We start from the raw sequence: 22,860 nt of genomic DNA, 5'->3' as shown, positions 1-22,860 counted from the left end.
CCTTTGTCCTTCTCTAAATTTCCATTTATGTTAAGCTCCTACTTTTATCTTCACTTATTTTGTCACCTGCAAACTGTTCATCTCTAATTTAGTCTGTTGTGCAGAAAGAAGAACCAAACTCATTATGATACAGTGACACTCCAGGATGTGAAAAACAATAAACATTTTTGCTTGTGAGAGTAGATTCATTCATAAAAACTAGAAATTTGTTTAAAATCCTCACATTGAGGTTAATGGGTTCAGGGAACAGAAGTTGTTGGTTTTATGTTCTGCTTTAGAGCTCTGTCCTCATATCAATACTGCTATTTCCATAGTGACATGACTTCCAAGCTGGAAGTTCTCACCTGGCATTCTGGAGCTCCTGTGTTGAAAAACTCACCTCTCCAGTGTTACCTGGTTTCTTTCTAGTTCTCTAATAGTTGTACCAGTTGCTGCCCAGGGCATCCTATGAGGTTAGGACTTTTGTGTCTTGAAGACATTTGTTCTTAAAGAAGGGTGCTAGGGGCATCAGTAATCATCCTGCTTCTTTCTGCTTTCTGTTTCCCCAAACAGATTCCCACCATCTTTTTCTATTTTTTATTTTAGTCTCTGGGTTCCATACATGTCTAGGGTGACATTCCTTCATTATTTGGGGGAGAAGGTCCTCCAGGATCAAAGTGAGGAAGACTATTTGAAAGGATTCTTCCTTCTAGAACCTCTCCAAAATGAAATGTCTTCAGAGTAAACAAATTCTCCTCTTGCTAGTGATGACCATCTTCTTATGTAACCTCCTAAGATTGCTCCCAAGGTCTTCTTGACTTGGGTGAGAAGGTCAAGGGTCAGGGGATGGATATATGCAACACAGAAGAAGGTTTGAGGCAGGGGAACAGGTGCTGGTTTAAGAGCCTTATGTTTATAGCATCACTTACCCCAAGTGAGATAACTGCCAAAGTCACAGACTTCCTAAGGACAACTACTGCCATGACAATGCATCCAACCTGGCAACAAAGGCCTTAGACTTGGGTTTCTTACTGCATCGCCACTAGATTCCCTTGGTTTCAAGTGATTCAATCATTTCATCAAACTGAACAAAGACCAGCCTGATAGGGTATCTCCTCCAAAGAAGGTCTACTAAATAGGACTTGGCACTAGAAGAGGGAACATGAAAATACTTTTGCCTCCAGAAAACTCCACTTCTCAGGTTTTCAAATCTGAACCCTCCCTTTCCTTAACACCTTCATTCTATAGATAATGACATTAGGTTCTAGGTACCTTCTGCTGTCCTGCTAAGTGAAGAATGATATCTTTTTAAGATGTGTTGGCATCTTGTGTTTTATCTGAGGGTGACCTGTTTCTGGGTTCTTGTGTAAACCCAGGCACCCAGCGGGTAGAATGGAAAATGAGGTAACACTCATTTCTAGGGAGCAAGTACTATGGGGAGGGAGGGAGGAGGAATACAACAGGGAGGGAAACTAAGTTAGAAGGCATGGAGAGGTGGGCTTAGATGGCCTGCTGAGGGGTTTTGACAAGGACTCAGCAGTGAACTGTCATGAAATTAGTGGCCAAACATTTGCTCTTGAGAGACTGCCTCAAGATGCAAAGTCTAAGAGATCTGGCTTATTCTCAAACTGAGTCCTCAGACTGTGGCCCGACTTGTGTCTCCTCAAGCTGTCACAGCAGATGATCCTTCTGGTAAGAGCAATCATGCTCATGACATTTAGCACATTTGTAATTGCCGTAAAATATCTTTAGAATATTTATGATAGCTTTCTAAAATTTATAGCTATGCTGAAGTACTCACTGGTATTTACAAGCTTTAAAAAAATGGGATCCTCTCAGTGGTTAAAAGTAAGAGCTTTTATTAACGGAAATTCTGCATATAATATTCATTGTCAGCTTCCATTGTGTGTGTGTGGCCCGTCGACTTGTGCAGTCCCTTTAGAGTCTCACTTCCCCTTGCTGGTCCTGACCTTCCCGCCATACTGCCATCAGCATAACCTGCCGGGAATGTAACTCATCATTAAGGAAAGCACAATTGGAAGCTAAATGTGTCACAAAAAGCATTTAATAATGCATTCCAAAGTTCATTGTTTCAAGTATTTGCAATACTTGCTGTTTGGGTGTGGGAAATGAGACACTAAATATATGTGCGCAGTATTGCACAAGACATGATTGCATTCCTGTTGTAAGCTAAGAGTGAAACAGAAAGTGAACATGCTGGGATCTGTTTTAAGCATTCTACTTATACTAATTCATCAAGCCTTCACAATAACCCTATGAGTTACAGTTGATTATTAGTCTCATTTTATATGCAAAGAAACAGAGGTATAGAGAAGTTAAGGAACTTGTCTGTGGTCACACAGCTAGAAAGTGACAAACTTCTCCATACAGTTTGGTTCAAAAATTTATGTTATTAGCCATTGCACTGCAGCCACACCTGGCAGGATCATATAGCCCAGAAGTGGTCTTCTGTAAAGGTTGTACCATTTACACCTCTGGTTAACCATACATCAAGTTATTTGTCCAGAAGAAATGAAAGCATATGTCCACAAAATGTCTGGTATAAAAATGTGTGTTGCTACTTTATTTATAAACATAAAAATAGAAAAAAGCCCAATATCAAGTAAGAAATAAGTAATCAAATCTAGCATATTCATACAATGGACTGTTACACAGAAAAAAAAGGAATGGAATGATATACAATAAAATATATGAAAAAATGTTATGCTGAGTGAAAGAAGCCAGACACAATGATTCCATGTATATGAAGCTGAAGAAGAGGCATATGGATAAATGTTAGAACAATGATCACTTCTGAGCAGGGGGAAGGGACTTGAGTCTGGGTGATGGTAATGCTCTATATTTTGATTGGTCAAAAATCATTGCCTTGTGTATTAAACATTGATGCATTTTCTTGTGTGTATTTGTACCTCACTTATACACACAAACACATACAGTAAAACTTAAAGCTCCCTTCTTCTCTAATCCCATTCCCTTTCCCGGTGTCAACCATTGTTTATAGACTGGTATGGCATTTCCAGAAATTTCGATTTCCATGCATATGAGTATATACACATAAAAATAAACTTTTATATTTTAATGTGAATAAGATCCGATGATGTATATTGTTCTGCTACCTGCTTTTTTTTTTTCAGTTAATAACATGTCTTGAAGGGTTTTCATTTGTTCTTAATTTTCAAAGCTAGCCTGACACCATATTATGAACACATTTTTTTTTCAGTCAATTTCCTTCTGATGGAAAGTTAGGTATTTTTCAAATTTTCACTTTTAACAGTTCTAATGAAAATGTATTTATATAAATATTTGTGCATGTGTGCAAGCATTTTTTCAGGCTTCTTTCCTAGAAGAAGGATTTGTTGGGAAAAAGGTATGCGTACTTTAGTGGATACTGCCAAATTGGTTTCCAAAAATGCTTTTGTGAATTCTACTCCTCCTTCCCATGTATGAGAAGTGAATTCCTGAATCCTCTCCAACAATGAATATTATCAATCTTTTAAAGTTTTTGAGTACAGATGGGTAATAGCATCTTATTTCTGCTGAGATTTAAAAAGAAATTTTTATTTTCTACTTTATGTAAAAATATACACAAATCCTTGGAGGACTGTCCAGTACTCCCAGCAGTGTAATTCTGGAAGTGTCACCAGCAAGTTAGAGACCATTTTCTAACTTTAATTTGACAGATCACTCTAGTGAAAATAGCTAAAGTCTGTTCTCTCTGGCATTCTTTCTGATCCATTGTTGACTTTATGTTGGAATTTTTTTAAATTTTGTTCAAATTCCTTAATGGTGGCTAAATTTTGAAAAGTGACATAACCTGTTTTATGAAACTGCTTCATAAAGCTTAGTCAGTTTAAGTCAAACATTGAACACTGATTTTACCATCATATTTTTCAACTATCCCCTCCCCAATCATTGCTTTTATTATTATTTTAATTTGCATTTTGGATATGCTTTTAATGATGTTTCCTTGGAGAAAAATTCCTTCCAAAGAATGCCTGCCCCCCCCCCCAAACAGGAAGCAGATCAGTTTTGGGTGGAAGCTTGGAACTGCCGGACTTGCTAACTGAGTGGGAGTTTGGAAAGAGGTACAAATGATAGTTTCCTCTAGGGCAATACAGCAAGAGAGTGCTGTCGTCTACACTGCTAGAGCCCTACTGGATTTTGGAGATAGCTAGGGACTGTATTAAGTTTGGCATGTTGATTTTATTCAGTGTGGGTTTACTTCTGCAGGTGGGGAAAGATATAGAGCCTAATAGGTCACTTGCAAATTTCATTATTGGAAATGCTGAGGTTGTTACTAGGAAGTCCCTGTGGTCATTTTTTTCCACTGAGTATCACTGGGCTTTTGGGGAAAGGCAAAGAGATCTAATATTTTAAAATTTCCTGAGTCCTCATCTGCCTCCCCGCTAAATTGCCATTTCAACCTCTGCTTCAGACAACATTAGGGTTTCCCTGAGGGATAACCAAGAGAAGGGCTATTTAGTAGCTAAGGCTCTGCTCAGTATTTGCTCACTATTCCCTACCCTAGCCATGCCATCCCTTGCCTCGTGTCTACCTCTGCAAATCAATTCATTCCCTTTTTGGTTTTCAAGGATGCTTTTTTTTTTATTAGCTACACATGACAGTATAATGATCTTGACAGTTCATACATTTGAATCAAATGGGGTATAATTTCTCATTTTTCTGATTGTACAAGTTGCAGAATCACATTGGTCATACAGTCACCTATGTACATACAGCAATAATAAAAAGGGTTTGACTGCTAGGGATATTTAAAAGTCTCAGAAATATGTTGGAAGCACAAAGGAGTGTGTGTACTTGATAGGTAGCTATTGGTAGTCACATGTACAAAATGATGATTCTGATCACCTTGTTCTGTATTTATCCTAATTGGCCACATCCTAAGCAGTACTACTCAAAACACAACTTTTCTTTATCAATTCCTGGTGTCTCAAGAAACAGTTGGGAGGACTGGGGTTGTAGCTCAGCGGTAGAGCACTTGCCTTGCATGTGTGAGGTACTAGGTTCAATCCTCAGCACCACATAAAAATAAATAAAATAAAGGTATTGTGTCCATCTACAACTAAAAAAACAAAACAAAACAACAATAACAACAACAAAAACAAAGAAATAAATAAAGAAAGAAATGGTTGGGAAATGCTGAAAAAGTGTCAGAACTGACAGTTTTTTTTAGCCTCTCATTCTTAATTCAGGAAAGCTTTAAGGAACACATGGACTTGAAGTTTGTTTGTTTGTTTGTTTTCATTTTGGATTGGAAAAACACTGGAGTATCCTTGAGAATAAGGTTGAGTGTTCACACTGCTTTGAGAACTTCCTGGGATTCTTTATGCAAATGATGTTTCTAATGATGATCCATTTTATTTTGTCACTGGCACTTGGTGAAAGGAGAGATATTTAGCAGTTGGTTCTATTTGATGGTATGATCTAAACAAATAAAATATATTTCTTTATAAAATTTCCTCTAAGCAATCTCACTAACCATATGATCTCTTTATCATATCCTATTTCTGGGATGTGGCCATATTTTCCTAAGTAAGTGGAAAATGTGCTTTCCCTGTTCAAGGCAAGCTTTAAAAATACTATCCTCATTCAATTAGGAAGCAAGAGGTCATTCCTAACATCTTTAGAGTAATCAAAAAATAATTTTCTGAAAGCAGACCTGTGTATTGAGTTGGTGATTTCATCCATGTGCACCACTGTGTTGAGCAACAGTAGAGAAGATAAAAAAAAATTATGCAGTACAAATAGGAACCAAGGAGAGGATTATTTGATTTTGCCCATATTCTCCTAAGTCCACTGAAAACACTTATATCACTGCTTCAGTTAATACTGGAAATATTTCTTAATGAGCCCAAGTGTTCAGACTTTACTTATTAGCAGGAGTCCTGATAAAGGATTGTTCCACTTGGTAAACAGTTATCTTGAACTTCATTTTCTTGGGGTGGGAGGGAGTAGGGACTGCATAATTTTATGAGGACTGGAAATAAAGAGTTTCTTATGGAGAATGCTTTTTATTTTCTTTTTAATTGTTTCAGTTTGACACGTTTCCTGTTTATCATCTAGTTCTCATCTTGTTTATATTTCCAAAAGAGCAGTGGTCTCCATACACTTGTCTCCAGAGTCAGGGCTCAGTCACAGTGACTGATGTAGCAGTGCTGGGGAGATGGGGGTGAAGGGATTAAGAAGGACCTCAAATGACTGGGCTCTTTGGAATCACTGCTCCCAAGCTCTCTCTGCTGCCCTCCTGCCTCCTCATGTGTTGGATTAGATTTATAACAGCTGCTGTGGACATGGTTGCCTAAATCTGTGGAATGTTTTGCTAAATGCTGCTGGTGAAATAGTCCACATTAAGCCTGTAACTCCTGTTTTCTTATTTTTAACCAGTCCTTTATTAGTCTTTAACTCACTTGATCACTTTATGATTTTACACTTGACATCCTATAGATTCATTAAGATCTTTTAGTCCAAGCACCAGGGCTCTGTTTAACATTATGATTAGCCAAGCTGTTATTCTGTTTGAGCTAAGTGTTGACAGTGTATTTGATTGGAGCCCTGTAATTGTTATTTTAAAATCAGAGTAATGGATTATGATCTCAGAATAAGAACATGATCCAAAAGAATAATAATAATTAGAACAGAAACCACTTAGAAGAAAATAAATGTCCCATCACATAACCACAGGGCCCCATGTGCCAGGCCCACCTACCTTTGCAGTCTTGCCCTCCCTGCGGACCTCCCATTACTTGAAGCATCCACTTCTTTCCTATCTTGGGAATTGCATATGCATTTGTTCTCTTTACCTGGGGAGCTCCTTTACTCATGTATCTCTTGGTTAGCTCCTTTGAGTCTCAATCACAGTCTCTTTTCCTTAGGGTAACCGTCCATGGACTCAACAATGTCTAAATTCATCTCCTCCCACCCCCAACACCTGTTCACATCATCATCTCTCACAGCATGCTATTTGTTTCCTTCAACATTAGAAACCATAATTTGTGTCCCCTTGGCACTTGTCTTTCTTGCCCTCTGGACTCTAAACTCCGTGAAGCTGCAGACCTGTCCCATTCAGCATTGAAGCCCCACTATCATCCTGACACCTAAAACTCAATTCATATTTGTAGTTGAATGAACAGAATATTCTGAGGTCCTGGCTTTTTTCTGAGTCCACACAAGATAATTTGTTCTTAGTAATAAATCTGTTCTGACAACATTTGCTTTTCAGTAGTTGAATATAACCAAGTTGTGCTGATTTTTCTCAGGCATATGAAGGATCAGAATAAGAAGGTAGCCAATCTCAAACACAATCAACAGCTGGAAAAGAAGAAGAATGCCCAGTTATTGGAAGAAGTTCGCAGGCGAGAAGATAGCATGGCTGACAACTCACAGCATTTGCAGGTAAGCTTGGGTTTATGTTCTTAATCCCTAAATAATTGGAGACTAACTGACTCTGGAATGTAGCCATTGCTACAGGAAAATATGCAGAGAAATGGTAAACTTGCCTTTGCTCTGAGATCAGAGTTATCAGTATACTCCCAGGGACCTGAGAGGTCTTTCCATGTATGAAGCATGATTTTCAAAATGGTGCCCAAGAAAGCAGCTTATGATGGAGTTTAGAAATGCTATGCAGAGTCTGATGGTTCCTGTACCTCTCCTTAAAAGGTAAGAGCTACTTTTTTATATTTGGCAAGAATCTTAAAACATAGAAATGGCTTCCTTTTTTTAAATTTATGTTTAAGTTGTTTGGGGTTAGTAGAAGGGAAACGTATGTGCATTATCATGGAGGTGTTTGAGAAAGGATGCATTCCTCTGATCTCAGACAGTTTACAAAACTGGTTTTATTTTGCTCAAAACTCTGAGGCTCTGAGATAGATCATTAGTCTGTTTTCTCCATGAATATAGTTATCTCTCAGTGACATCCCTGTCTCAGAAACCAACCGACTGACTGAAAACAACAATTTTTCCTCATTAACCATCCTTACTTTTGGCAAAGGAGTTCTTCCCATATGCTCAATAAGACATTCAAGCTAACACAGGGCATTTGCTTTGAAGTTCCTTTATTTATTCCAGTGTGCCTTTAAACAGAGCAGTTCGAGTTCGACTTGGCTGCTGTTCATGTTAAATTTTGCTTATTAATTAGTGTCTTTCTTCAGTTATATATTAGGTTTCCTCCTTGGAGATAGAAGAAGTTATATAATTTCAATATGTACTCATAGTTCATCTTTTTAATTGACCAAAAGAGAAATAAATAATTATTCCAGAGTAGGAAATACAAGGAAACAAGTGGCAGATGGAGGTTATTTAGTCAACATTAATTTATTTTTTCTCTGTGTCCTGGTCATGGCATAATGGTGTCATATAAGCTCCCTTTGCATGTGTGTTTGAATTGGAGTTTTTACACAATAGCACAATACTAGGATCAGATCCTCTATTGAGTGCCCGGGTCACCCTAGCATGGATCATGTTCACTTGAGGTCACAGCTTCTTCAATGCTCTTGACAAATCAAGAGTTGGGTTTTGGGTCTTAGTTTCCCAATCTCTGATAAGAGATATTAAATTGGAGCTTAAAAATTGAGATAATAATAACTAAAATTTGTAGAATATTTTCCTGCTTTTTTCAAGCATGTTTTCATTTATAACAATGTTGGAGATTTTGCATGTGGTAAAACTAGTGTCCCAGAAAAGTTTTGAAGTGACATCCTAGTAAAGGGTGAAGGTAGACCTGACTCCAGGCTTTCCTGCTTTCCAAAAACAAATGCAGAGAAAAAAGTGACAGTGGTAGGTACCATTTTTGAAATATGCTGGACACTATGCTAGGTACTGTATAGTAGCTGTTATCCCATTTCAGTTTTATGTCAGTCAGGACTCCTGAGTGCAAACGACAGGAACAAAACACAATCTGTATTAAGAAAGAGAAAAAAAAATCCATTAATTCACTGCAAAATCCAGGGAAAGATTTTCATCTTGACTGAATTCAGATTTCCAAACAGTGACATCAATAATATGTTTCCTTCCTACTTGGAGGATGATTTGATCTTTATTGCCTGGGATCCTCAGGAAATCTTTCCACAAATAATGCCCAACACCAGCCAGCCTACCACCGAAGAATGTAATCATTCCAGGACAAAGGAAAGTAGCTCTAGTAGTTCTAACAAGCTTTTGAGATTAGGACATATAAATTGACAGCTCAGGTTCAGGCCATGTGATCATGAGGAGCCTAAGGGGAAGGGGTCAGCTTCATCTAAATCCTATGTGCTAAGAGTGGAGACAGATGACCTCCCACAGAGAAAAATAAGTCCTGGTATCTGAAAGGGTTCTGTGCAGATAAAACTACAGAGGTCCACTGCAGCCATTATATGGTAGATGAACAATTATTATCCCATTTGGTATATTAGAAGAAGGAGACCATGAGAGATAAAATAACTTTCAAAATTATTTATCTAATAAGTGGCAGGCCCAGGACTTAAACCTGTATGTGACTATCATTAGATGATGAGTTTTCTGAAGAATTAGGAAGGCAGGAAAACTGAGTCTTCATGGATCAGGTGGAATTTGAGCCATATGAGTTTGAGATGGGAGAGACAAGTGGTAGGGAAGGCCCTCCAGGAAAGAGAACCATCGGAAAAGGTACAGAAGTTGATAGAGCATGGTATAATCCGGGCACAAAATATCATGAATCAAGTGATTGGGGTGCAGTTTTCAGTTAGGTAAGCATTGTCCTTATCTTTGTTTAACTAACTCTGGAACTAAAATGCCTGAGTTTCACTCCAAGCTTTAGAATTCACTGAGTGTCCTTAGGAATGTCACTAAACCTCCCAACGTCTCAGTTTCCCCATTTGTAGAACAGGAATAATAATTACATCTATTGCAGAGTTGTTCTGAGGGCTACAAATTAAATGTATATGAGGAATTTAGAATTATACTTGGCATAGGCTATGCTCAGAATAAGTATTGATGATCATTCTTATAATCACAGGGAAAGGTGAAAGAAACATTTAAACAGAGTTGTCTAGTACATGCAGGATATTTACATAGTTATACTTGGGTAGGCATTAAGCATCAAACTCTTTGTCTTTTCTATATATAGTAATTTTTTCTCTTCTAAGGACCATCTAGTTATGGAAATTAATGTCTTGTTTTGGCCCGTGAACTTTCACATAGCAATATTTTCATAAGGAGCCTTGATAACTACCTCGTAGACCTATTCATAAAAGATAGCATGGTCTGGAATTGCTTAGTTGCATTCCTGACCACCCCAAACAAAGGATAACATTTGAAATGCAATAAAAAGTAATCACGATTAATTTTGATGAAAATGTCTCTGGTTAAGGTTAATAGAGACTGAACCTCCCACTTGAATGGATTCTTAAGCAGATGTGCTCAGATGCAGTAATTATTACCTTCTGAGAACTGAACTTTCTGGAGGCCCTTGGCTTTTAATATTACTGTTGTTTTAAGTACTTCCTGTTTATAAGTTTGCCTGTTAATCCCTTTAAGTTTCAGTCTACTAGGATTTAGTCTGGTTAGTTGTTTGGCTGGTGGTTACACGTTTGGCACCTGCTAAATTTGATTTATTCATCACTGGTGATTTGTAATGATCAGATACCCTAAATTTATGATTTCAACCAACCAAATGGTATTATAACTATAAAAATATCAGGAAAAGTATTGCCTACAAAAATAATAGCTATTGGATTAGGCTTCAAAGGAGAGCTAAAAGAGATTCAACTAGTTGGCATGGAAATTGGGAACAAGTTGAATGATAGAGTGACCATGCTATTTATTGTTTCAAGTAGAACATGATGGCAGTAGGAAGAAACTGGGCCAGCTCTGTCAGCCCTAGATAGATAGTCATGATATGAAACATTTTGCAAATCCTACTTTATTTCTTTCTTAAGTTTACAGTTTTATGGCAGGAGTTGCAAACTCAAATACCTTAAACGTCTACATTGTTAACATAAGAAACGTGAAAAAAATAATATCTGATTCCTTCAGCCATTTTTTTTTTTTTTTTTTTACTTTTGGTAGAAACATATCAGTTAGTAATTCCATCACAGTGCTATGTAACCATCACTCCAAAACTACTTTACAACCAACTCAGTGGTAGTAACTTATTCCACCAGATTTGCAGGTTGACCAAGCAGCTCAATTTCTGGAGGGTGGCCTTGTTGGGCACTTCTGCTACTCAATGCACATCCATGGGAAGTTAGGGCAGCTCTGTTTCACATATGTTCGTTCATTCTATAACTCAAGCTGAGGAAGCATCAGTGACCCAGGAAAGTTCTAATGATAGTAGCAGAGTAAAACATGCAGAGTATCAGAAGGCCTAGTCTTGAATTGACACTGTGATTTCTACCCCATTTCATTGGCTGAGCCAAGTTTGGAAAGTTCGCTCTACAGGCAGAGAACACTGTAAAGGGATAGATACAAGGATGGGTAAAAAAATTGAGACCAATCATTCAATCTATCAAAAAAGACAAAGTTTGGGGAAATGTTTCTCTATTCCAGGAAAAGCAACAGAATAATCATAATGAAAAATTTCAGTTGTGGTTGGCCCTAGCAGGTAGGCATAATTGAGGGCAAATGGGGAATTAGGGAACTCAAAGAGTCCATGCTTCATCCAGGGTAGTAGGAACCACTAAGCTCTGGCTGCACTTTGCTGTAAAAGTGGACCTAGGGTTGTGGGACCTTCTGATTGTCCAAGATAAGTCATATAATGTGTACATTTATGTGGAATCTGATATTTGAGAAAGTTGGTTCAAAAATTTTTTAAACATTGCATGATTACAGTCAGCCACATATGCATATGAATTGCTTTGTTTTGTGGCCTGTTGCACAGCAGTCTGATCCCTCTGAATTCAGAAGGTATAAATAAGGAAATTAAGAATGCTCTTTAGCTAGTTCAACTTGACTAATTAAAGAATAGTGACAGGTTAGTATTTGTCCTGAGTCCTGTTTTTGTCAAAAAATACTTTGTGTTATTGCTTATCAGAGGCAATTACCCACAATCTGTAGGGATAGAGAGTGTTCTTGATTTTGTGTGTGTGTGTGTGTGTGTGTTTTTGTTTGTTTGTTTTTTTGACCCCCTGAGCATTGCAAAGAAAATAGAAAGGGAAGGATAAAGAGCTATGGAGTTGAAATGTTCAGAGTTCAAGTACTGGCCCTTGTTACTATTATTTGAGGGCCCTGAGTAAGGCAGAGAACCTCTCTGACCCTTACTTTCTTCATCTGTACATGGGATTATAATTTCTACCTCCCTGGATGAGTTTAATAAAATGAGGTTTGAGGAAAAAGCTGAGTACAGTCCCTGACCTGTGTGGAGTTCAGTTACTAGAGCTTTTTCCCAGAGAGACTGGTAATGAGCTTTTAACTACAGAAGACAGTGACCACTGGGAGTATCGCCCAGCAAACCCTTTGCAACTATTTTATACTGATGAGCAATACAGATATAGAGTACACTTCAGTCAATGAAAGTTTCCAATGAAGCATTAAAAACATTTGGGGCAATAAGGAGGAAAAATTAAAACATTCTTCAAGTTACTGTTGAGTTGTGTCTGAAAGGTGAATGTGAAAGATCGTGATTTTCTTGTATAATTCTGTAGAACTTTTCCCCAGGACACATATTATAGCGCGTGATATTTACGTCTGGCCTTGGGGCTTTGGGCTTCTGTGTATCCCGTCAGAGCCCATATGGAGATTTTTCAACAAGCTATCTTTCTGGAGATTCACACTAAATTGTCATTACCAGGATGGGATGCATTTTTTTTCCACCTCTAGCTATTTCTTGCTGAGCAAAGATGCCAATTTGAAATCCCAGTGGACATCCTTGTAGATTTTGGCTGCATTTTTCCCAATGCAGCTTATCGAGTTAATGAACTAACATTCTAAGAAATGCACAAGCCAATGTTTTATGCTCCTTTTCTGTTGTATGTCTGCAGAATTCTCTTCAATTTATTGCCTGAAAACTAAAGTCTGTTCTTGTGTGCTTCCGTTTCCAAATTATAGGTTCCCAGGGAACTGTAAAGTTTCTTCTCTGCCAGTGGTTAAACCCGAGTGTGATCAGTTTAAAAAGCAAATGAATGTTCTCATTTATTCTTGTTCTTTTAGTATAATCCTAAATAAATAAATAACTATATTTAAAAAGCTAGAAACAATTTTATTTTTTCAAAGTGTGTAACCCTGAATGTCCCTATCTTTTTGCTGGGACTTACTTTATTTCTCCAATTAGAGTTGAAATTGCAAACAGAGGAAGTGTAACAAACATCATAAACCTCAAAAATGCATAGCTTTCAGCAAAACATATAGCTTATTACAAGGTTCCCAAGGTTCGCTAAGTTGTTTCTTTGCAGAGTAACTTGTACATCTTAAACAGCACATTTAAAGCCTCATATCTATATGTTCATTTCTCCAAGACACTGAGTTAAGTTCATTTCTCTTTCAATTCCCCAAACTTAAAATTGTTACTATAACCATGATCTATGTTCATGTGTTATGGTACACTTACCTAAGTACTGCTATTAGGAGAAACCTGACCAGCAGAGTTCGGGGATTTATCATTGTCAAAATGTGTTTATTGAGTTCCTAGTTTTCCATGGCTGTAGGTAGGCATGGTGTGAGGTGATTTAGGGGAGTTCCATTTCAGTCATCGTTTTCAATGTATGTAAAGATGAGAAAGGTCATCTTAACACAGGTTGAAAAGAAAATCCACGTTTGTTCCAATTTTCCCAAGAACTTAACATCATGATATTTAATACTGCAAGATTTTTATTTGTTTATTTTGCAATTTTCTACCCTGCCATATAGAAATTGGGAAGTTCCATTTACGTTGTGGATAAACTCATCACATAGTTGAAATGTGAACTAAGCCTCATCCCACATTTCCTGCCTATGTTCCTGTTTTCAGATATAAAGAAATACCCAACTATTTGTGAATCTGCAGAGGACATGGAATGTTGACGAGTAGGACTGAGGTTTAGTACAGAAGTGTTTTCTTTCCTTAGGGATTTATTTTGACATTTGTTTTTCTTTCACACTATAATCCCCCACGAGCCAAAAATGACTTTTGTTATGGCAGGTCCCTCTGGGCAGTCTTGGAAAATCTTATTTGACAATCAGTTTCTGGTAGCCTTGAGTTGAAATCATTATTCTCTGTAGTAACTCATGGACTGTCAGGAGTGACAAGATATCCTATGTGGTGTATTTGGGAACTAACCGATTTTTAGAAACGTTCCAAGAAGTCAAGTGAAATTGTGTAAATAAAACTGTTGTACATGGAGTTTTTTAGTTTTTCTTCTTTGCTCCCAATAAAGTATGACTTGTTTTTCCAAATGTGCAGTAAATTGCATATTTCTTCTGAGAAATGTCTTCTGCTTTTTCCTGTGGATTTGTGACCTAATCCTCCACTTCATATAGCCCCTCTGTACAAACACAATATATTTCTATAGAAAAAAGAGGTTTACCCTTAATCGAGTGTTGCCTAATCTACCTACTAAATTACCCCCTGGAGATGGAGGAAGGTTCATTATTCTTTTCCGAAGGGTTTTTAGGTTTCACTCCATTAGTGGCTGTTTAGCATTCCCTGGCAAAATGAATGTTTGTTTGTCAAAGTCTGAAGATCCTGCAGAATGAAATGCAACATATCTGTCAAATGAAATCATTTTGATTATGGGTGTAGAGTCTGGAAAGATGAGATCTGAGGAGATGTTTAGAAAAAGGAATCCTGCTAGAATGATATGGTGATCTTTTCCTCATTTGAGGGTGGGCACTGAGGAAGATCAGATCATCTTTTAGATATTATCCAATTTGGTGCTTTTTAAAAGTCCCTGAAAGATAAATCAGGAAAGACATTGTTCATTCTCCTGTAATCACCAATAAAGACTAGAAGCAGATAGAGATCCTTTCCTAGAGAGGGTGAGTGATCAGCTCTGGGGTAAGAGGAGGGCCCACTGAGTCTTGCTGGCTTCTGTTTACTCCAAATTCTGACATCTGGGGTTTATCCCAAAATCTGGTCTCTGAGGTTTGGGCTATAACCATTTTTATGTTTATGAAAATCACTGCTGCAGCTGATTTTAGTTAATAAAGCAATAGCCCATTTCAGTCAGCCAAGTGTACTTTTCAAAGTGCTTTCACAGGTTGATCTTTATATTGGGTCCTACCATTAGCCATAAGGATTGCAGAATTATCTTTCTTCACTTTCTAGAAGAAGAAACTGAGACTCAGTTGCTCAGTGACTCATCTGAAATCATGGATCTCATTAGAAGCAAAGCTTTGAGAAGACAGCAGAGCCTATAAGTTCCCCCTCTGAAGGTCAAAGCAAGTCTCTGATCAGAGGCTGGAGAAATTCTTCCTCAGTCAAAGGATTCTGAACCAAAAGCCACTGAGAAATGAGAACTTTCTAGTGTGTACTTTAGAGTGTCTCAATGTTTCTCTATTCTATTTGCATCCACAGAATGTGCAGAATGATTTGCCGAGTAAGTATGATGATGGCATTACTGAAGAATCCACAATTTAAACTCAGGGTAACTAACTGAAAGGGGAAAAAAAAAATCTGACAGCACACATTATTTTTTTCAAGGTAGAACTTGTAATAACTCACACATGGAGGACTCATGTAATCCCCAGGGGGCGATCTTGTTCTACTGCATCGCAAGAGTCAGTCCAGTTAAACCTACTCTCCGCTACCAGGGTCATAACTATAGACCTACCCTGGGATATCCCTACCAGAGGTTAGTCAGAGGGGGACTTGCAAATCACAGTGCATGTCACTCTGATATCACTAGCCTCTTTCTAATAATTGCTGATATTTCAGCACATCACTACCTAAGGAAGAGACCTGGGCATGGTTAATTTTTAAAAATGTTAACTTTGACTTATGGCTTGTCCAAGGCATTGCTAAGTTGTATATTCAAACACTCCAGATTAAGGAAATGACAATCAATGCCATGGGCAATGATTTAAATGGAAACCTTGCAAAAGGAAAATACAACTATAAAATCTGTTTCTATTCACTTAATAGTCTCTCCTGTAATACACGTTTGGGAAGTTGGTAACTTGAATTTATGACACTTTTAATTTCTTCTCTGCTGTTACACTTTCCCTCCACATCTTTATTATTTATGTTGCCTGGAAAAATCTCTGCAAGGTTAAGCAATCATAAGTTTTTCTTACTATAGAAAGGACCTTAGACTTTATAAAATACAAGCTCCTTGTTTTGCTGATGAGGGAAATAGGACCCAGCAAAAGCAAATGACCTTACTAAGATCCTAGAGGAAGCTACTGGCAGAGGGGGAGATCAGATCCTAAGCCTTCTGCATCCTTGTCCAGTGCCATTTCTGTGGTTCACTTTTTCCATAGGTTTTGTCTTCTCTCAGTAGAATTTGAACAGTTTAAATGCTTGAGCCCATAGGTCAGGCCTATGACCCCCCAGCATTGGATATCACTGTGACTATCTGAGATCACATGGAATTACCCCTCACAATAAATTAAACTTTGTATTTTATAAATAGATATCTGTCATTTCCTTATATCTTTAAAACTAGAGTACCTAAAGAAGTAGTAACTTGGTGGAGGAGAAAATTACCGTGAGACCAGATTTACAGAATTTAGAGCTCTTTAAATGACAAATAAAATTGGTTTTGGTTATTTTTATCTTTGACACTTTTCCTCATCCATAAAGGGATGTTAGCCATAAAGAAATTCAGGAAGTTTCTTATTATGGAAAACAAGTGTGGATTACTTGGAAAATTCAATAAAAAGAATGATACCTCCTGCTTTTTATTGAGCAATGAATTAGGCCAAGGATAATGTCTTTGGTTGAGTTCTCTGGGAAATTGAGACTGAGATTAACATGTAAGGAAGTTTATTGGGGTACTCTAAGGAAGGGAGGAAAACCTGACCGGGAATAGTGAGAAGTCAAACTGTGATGTTGTAGCAAAGGCCTCAGCAGTTCCTCAGTTGCTCTATAGCTGGGAATAGCCATTAGGAGGGAATTGACTCTAATTGAGGCCAGAGGGTGGCCTTGGTTTTCCTTCATCAATAAGCCAGTGGATGTGAGCAGCCCCTGGGGAGGGGTGTAGTCTTTGGACAAGGCAGCCCTCAGGAAAGGCACATCCATGGCCACTGGGAAATGAGTTCCTTAGTTCTCAAATGAGAATCTGGGCAGCATACCACTGAGTCTACAGCAGTCACTAACATGCATGTGCTCTCTCCTGTTTGACATCCATGATGAGTACATACAGCTAATCTTGCCTACGCAGCTTCAGAATTCTTTTCAATATCAGCAGCCATTAAATGTCAATTCTGGTTGGCCAAGTGACTGTGTACACATATTAACTTTTAAAATCTTATTTCCAAACTAATGAAGGTGCCTCTATCTCATTTTACAGATGAGAAAATCAAGACTTGGTAATACTAGCTGAAAGAGCTGGTGTTCTTTCTCAAGTTTGTTTGCAAACTAGCCCCTTCTCTCCCTCTCCTTCTCCCTCTCCTACATGGAACTGTTTCTTTACACTGGCCATAGTAACCGTAGCAAAAGTAAAAATGACCATTAGGCTGCACCAAAAACAGATATGTTAGGTGGCGTAAACTCATAAACTTGGGTAAGAAGGCTTTGCCTGTACTTCCTGGGGAAGGGATAAGCTTTCCTTTAACTAATGATATAGACTTTAATGTTTCCTAGATGTATGTAAGGTTCTGCCTGCAGTTCAGCAAACTGTCCCACTGAGGTTTTTTCAGGACCTTTTGTGCCCAGACACTGTGTTACTTGCTGAGATTTAACAACAGGTAAAACAAGATTCTTTACACTGAAAAGTCTCAAAGTCTTTTCTTCTAACTTAAGGGTTCTTTCCCTGAGCCTCTGAGATGTTTATTTGTAGTGGCTTCTGAATGTGAACTGCAAATAGTTCACTGGGCTGTGACCTGCCTTAGGACAGGAGATCATTTCAAAGAGATAGCAAGGGTCATGTTTGCAGCAGGAGCTTGAACTTGACCTGTAGTTCTGCAGAGAGCTGCAAACCTTTGAGTGCCGAGGGATGAGAGCAGCAAGTAGGTAGTCAGGGTCTGGGTTCTAGTCTAGGCTCAACCACTAATAAGCTGTGTGATTTTAAGCAAGTGATTTTTTTTTTTTTGAACCACAGTTTCTTGTCCATAAAAGGAAAGGCTTATAGTGGGGGAAGGCCCCTTCCAACTCTGAAATCCTGGGGTTTGGGGATTAATGAAACATGTATATATATGGTGATTTAAAAACATCTTCAAAGAGTGTGGCTCATGAACCAAATGGAGATGCTCCAGTCAAAATAGTGTCTTTACGCAAGGATCAGGAATGTCCTCCAGTTGGGAATCTGGGGAAGTGAGGAAATTGGTGTTGTTGAATCATCCTGGTAATATAATATCTGGCCTTAAGTATAAATTACTCTTAAGAATGCTTTTGTTTTCCTAGTGAATTGAAGTACAGAGTCTGTAACTTTGAGGAGGCTTTGGTAGAGGCCATTAATGTACTGTTTTCTTTCTTTAGAGCAATCTGTTAACATAATACATCCACTAATTGTTACTGTTTTGGGATAAGATAGATTAGAACTATGACAGTCTGGACACAAGATACACAATGCAGGGACTTCTCAGAATTGAGCCACCAAGGTTACTGACTTATTTTTCAAGGACAGGAGCTGTGTGGCTTTTAAATGTAATTATTTGTGAAGGGCACTATTATTTTGATAACCCACCATATCAATATGACTATTTTTCCCCAAATGGTGTGGGTCATAGTGAGCTGTGGGAAAATAGAAAATAGACTACTTAGACAAATACAAGTTTGATATTATCTAGGTTTGCATTTCCCAAAACATGTTTGTCAAAGTGATAGTTTATGAGATATAATACTTTAAGAAAGAAACATTTCATTTATCAAATGCTTTTGGAAAACAATACACACTCTTGCCTTCACTTGGAAAGCAGTTGTATATTAACATATTGAAGGCTCTGAGAAGTCCCGCAGCTATGAGAAGTGTTTAATGTTCTTTAATCCAAACTTTCCTTAAATCACTTGACAAAAGAAGTCTTTTGTTTCTTCTCCCGAACATCTATTAACATTGCAAAGAATTTAGTATTGTATGGAATGTTGATAAATGCTGATCTAAGCAACCACAGTGCTGAGACTGTGATATATAACTAGTTCTTTGATTATAGTTTTAGGCTGGACAGACCCTGCAGGGAAACTATATTAAGCAGAATATTGTCTTTGCTGAATCAGAATTCACCCAGATTATTCTTGCTAGGTGATTCAAAAATAGTTCTGGTAGAATGATTGACCAAGAAAATTTTACTTTTGATATAATTTTTAAAATTTGCACCTCATTAATAAAGCTACTGAAAAATGTCTATAACAGGCTTAGGAATATTTTCTTCTGTGATTTCTTCAAAATCCACATTGATTTTTAGATATAATCTTACATTAGGCTATGCCCCAAATCCAAATTTGATGAAGATTGTTTTGGAAGAAGATGTGGAAATTATCCCAGCTTTAAAATATAAAATTACATTTTTTAAGGTTTCCATTGTTAATTCTCATTTGGATGCAGTTTTACTTGCTTTCTGCTAAGGCAGTTCATTGGCAGTGTGGAATATAGTGCTTAGGTTCCAGTTGGGCTGTCAAAGTCAATTATACGGGTCGAAAATGAAGCACAGAATGTTGCTATGTCATTACCAGCAAAGTTGTTTTTATTTTGGTTGTACTTTCTTGGCTGTGAAAAGATCCTTATGATAAATTAGAAAGCCACAAATTTGAAAATGGTGATAGTTAAACAATATAACCTTGAATGCATGTCTCCTAGATGCCTGAACTTGCTCATAAATGGGCCTGTCATTTCTGAATGAACTGCACCTCTCTTATCCTGGCTTAATGATGATTTTACCCTTTTACTCATCTTTCAAGGTTATTTTTCTCCATACTCTGAATGGGGGATTAAGGTCACACTCAACTGTGGGTTTGATTTGCCTGAATGAAGTTTCACTTCACCAGAATCTCATGTGCATTACAGTCCAATGTTGGAGACCAGAGTAGGAGTCAGAATTGTGTCTTTAGGGGAGATATGTACTCAGTAGGAGGAGGATCATCTCTTTAGTTTTAACAGAATCCATGTTGTTTTTCATTTTCAAAGCTTATTTTTTCCCTGTACAATCTTAAGTCTGTATCTTTATATTTTAATTTAATGAAATGAAAGTTTCATTCCACAGCTTTTGTTTCAGTCTCTGCACTAACCCTGAGACCAGGTTCTTGTGTCTCTCTCACCCTGTGTAATGGAGAGACAGACCATTAAGTCACACTCATGATAAAGACATGCCAGGAGATGGGGGAGTAAAGGCCAAAGGGATTCTATTTTATCTATCAGACTAAGTAGCAGTGCAAGTGAACATTGTAAACAAAAGTGGCCTTGAATTTGTCCACCAGGTCAGCTCCTGTAGCTTTTTTGGGGCTCCCTTCAAATGTTTTTTTGCCAAGGGGTGGGCCTCTTCCCCTGGTTCTGATGGCTGCTCCTTTCCATCATTTATGAGTCAATAAATATTGATACCCCAACATATACCTCCTGAAGATAAAGCCATCTACCTTTTCTCAAATAGAAAATTAATTTTAAAAAAATGTGAATATTAAACTTAAAAAGATATAGATAAAATAGTCAACTCTATACTTCAGATATTTGTGTAAACTTTGAAATCACTTGTTACACAAAATGTGCCTTTCAGAACCCCTGTATGTCATGGAACAGTGTCATTTGATCAGGGTCTCCACAAGCCTCTTCTACCTAAGGGTCCATGACCCCTGTGGAGGTGCTCATGAACCCACTTGCTGGAGTGCTACAAAGCCACAGTCAGCCATTCACATATTAGCAGGGCTCATTTTATAGTTTCCTAGTAGGTGTGAGTATTTTTATCTCTTTGCCAGGGAAAGGTGTAAGGTTTGCTTTCATTCCACTGGTTTAGATCATAAGCTCCCACATGGACTTTTCTTGTTGCCTGTTACAAGCTGTGTGTTATGCCATGAGGTTGTTAAGGTTCTAGATCACGATAGTATCTACCTCCTAGTATAGGTAGATACTTATGTGATCTTTTAGGAAGCAGTGCCCAGCATAGTGTAAGTGGTGGCTGTTGCTGTAAGGATGCTGGTGTGGGTGTCAATGATGTTCTGTGTCTTCACATTCACACTTGTGAGGGCTCCATACAGAAACCTTGTTACGCCCTGACCAGTTGGTTCCAGGTATCTTTGGGACCACTTTCCTTCTGTTCTCTCATTATAACTCCTCCAGCACACCAGTCTCCATCCTTCCCTGTCCCTGGGTCTTGGAACATGTTGTGCCTTTGAGTAGAAGGTTCTTTGTTTACATATGCTTGTGACTTCCTCCTTCCCTAATGCAGGTCTCTGCTCACATGCCATCTGTTCAGAGAAGCTTTCTTTGAATGCTCTTTCTAATCAGTTATTCTTATAATTCTTATGTTCTTGCCTTTATCTTTTTTCATGATGAATATCACGTCCTAAAATTATAATAAGATATAGTTATTTTTGCACTTGTTTATTAGCCATCTTTCCCATGAGCACATGCATGGGGGCACCACTGCCAATCATCCTTCCTCCTAGAAGTCAGGACTCTGACTTATGTATTCAGACCAGGATTAGCATTCAGAAGGTATATTTTTGACTAACATAATAAATTAATTATTACAAGTTGAACACATTAATGGCAAATGATCAGACAGGCTAGCCAGAAGTGAAGGATGTACCGTCTAGACTTTAAACACAAACCTTGTTTGAACAGGAATTTGCTTTAAGAGACATTCTTATTGGCACTTGAAGAAGTCTGTCTGTGGAGCTCAGGCCTGGTTTTATCTCTTTTCACATTTAAGCTGCAGAGGGCACCATCCTCATTGGAAGTTGCTCAGAGTGGCTGTGGAGAGAAAGGGAAAGGCAACGTAACAGGAGATCAGAAGAAACCAAATTCTCACCCTGCCCTCTGAGCAGCTTCCTTTTATGTCAGACACCTATGTCAACATTTAAGACACAGTCAGTCTGCAGATAGAAACACCTAAAGAAAGGTGGCAAAATGAGAAGACAGGTTCTTAGAACAGCCTTTTCGATTTTAGTTCTCCAGTGAAGCTGAACTTCTTTTGAGCATTTAGGTCTTTGACAGGTAGCTATAAGGTGAGGAAAGAATTTCTTAGTAGCTAAGAGTTTGTCCATTGTATAATTGATTGATGGACTCAGCACAGAGTCATTTAGAAAATGTTCCCTCATGGTGAAGGGAATGCTGAGCCTGTCCAAGCACTGTGATAGCATCATGCCCCCAGCTTTTTCCTTTTTGTGAACCCAGGGGTGCTTAACCACTGAGCCACATCCCCAGCCCTTTTTCATGTTTTATCTAGAGACAGGGTCTCACTGAGTTGCTTAGGGTCTCTCTAAGTTGTTGAGTCTGACTTTGAACTCATAGTCCTCTTGCCTTACTCTCCCAAGCTGCCCGGATTATAGGGATGCGCTACCTCGCCTGGTGCCCCTATCTTTTTGGACACTCACATTTCCAAATGAATGTTTTTCTTCAGCTGCCAATTGGTGGAACAAGTATTCATTTCCTACTATGGCAGCTGTTACTCACAGGTTTTCTGTACCTCCTCTGGCCACCTTGAAAGCCACAGAAAAGGCTTTCTATTTGGTAATCACAAATTTTTCTTCCCTAAAAGAAGCACTTCCTATTTTGATCAGCAGCCATATTCCCCAGACTTAGTTCTATAAAACACGTAGCAACAAGGTTATACTGCTGGAATGGTACTTTGTCACAAAAATGTGCAAGGCTTTGGAGATGGTTC

General features: G+C 38.1%; 1 protein-coding gene across 1 annotated transcript in view; it reads left to right on the top strand.

The window, feature by feature from the left end:
• Positions 1-22,860, top strand: part of Erc2 (ELKS/RAB6-interacting/CAST family member 2) — a 678,261-nt gene that overhangs the window by 457,634 nt on the left and 197,767 nt on the right. Inside the window, exon 14 of the mRNA XM_071614554.1 lies at positions 7,278-7,413. Coding sequence (XP_071470655.1) covers positions 7,278-7,413 — 136 coding nt within the window. The remainder of the gene's footprint in view (positions 1-7,277; positions 7,414-22,860) is intronic.

This window comes from Marmota flaviventris, chromosome 1 (genome assembly GCF_047511675.1).
Source record: "Marmota flaviventris isolate mMarFla1 chromosome 1, mMarFla1.hap1, whole genome shotgun sequence".
Lineage (NCBI taxonomy): Eukaryota > Metazoa > Chordata > Mammalia > Rodentia > Sciuridae > Marmota > Marmota flaviventris.
Note: the sequence above shows the minus strand (reverse complement) of the source record. Positions and strands in the feature narration are given on the sequence as shown.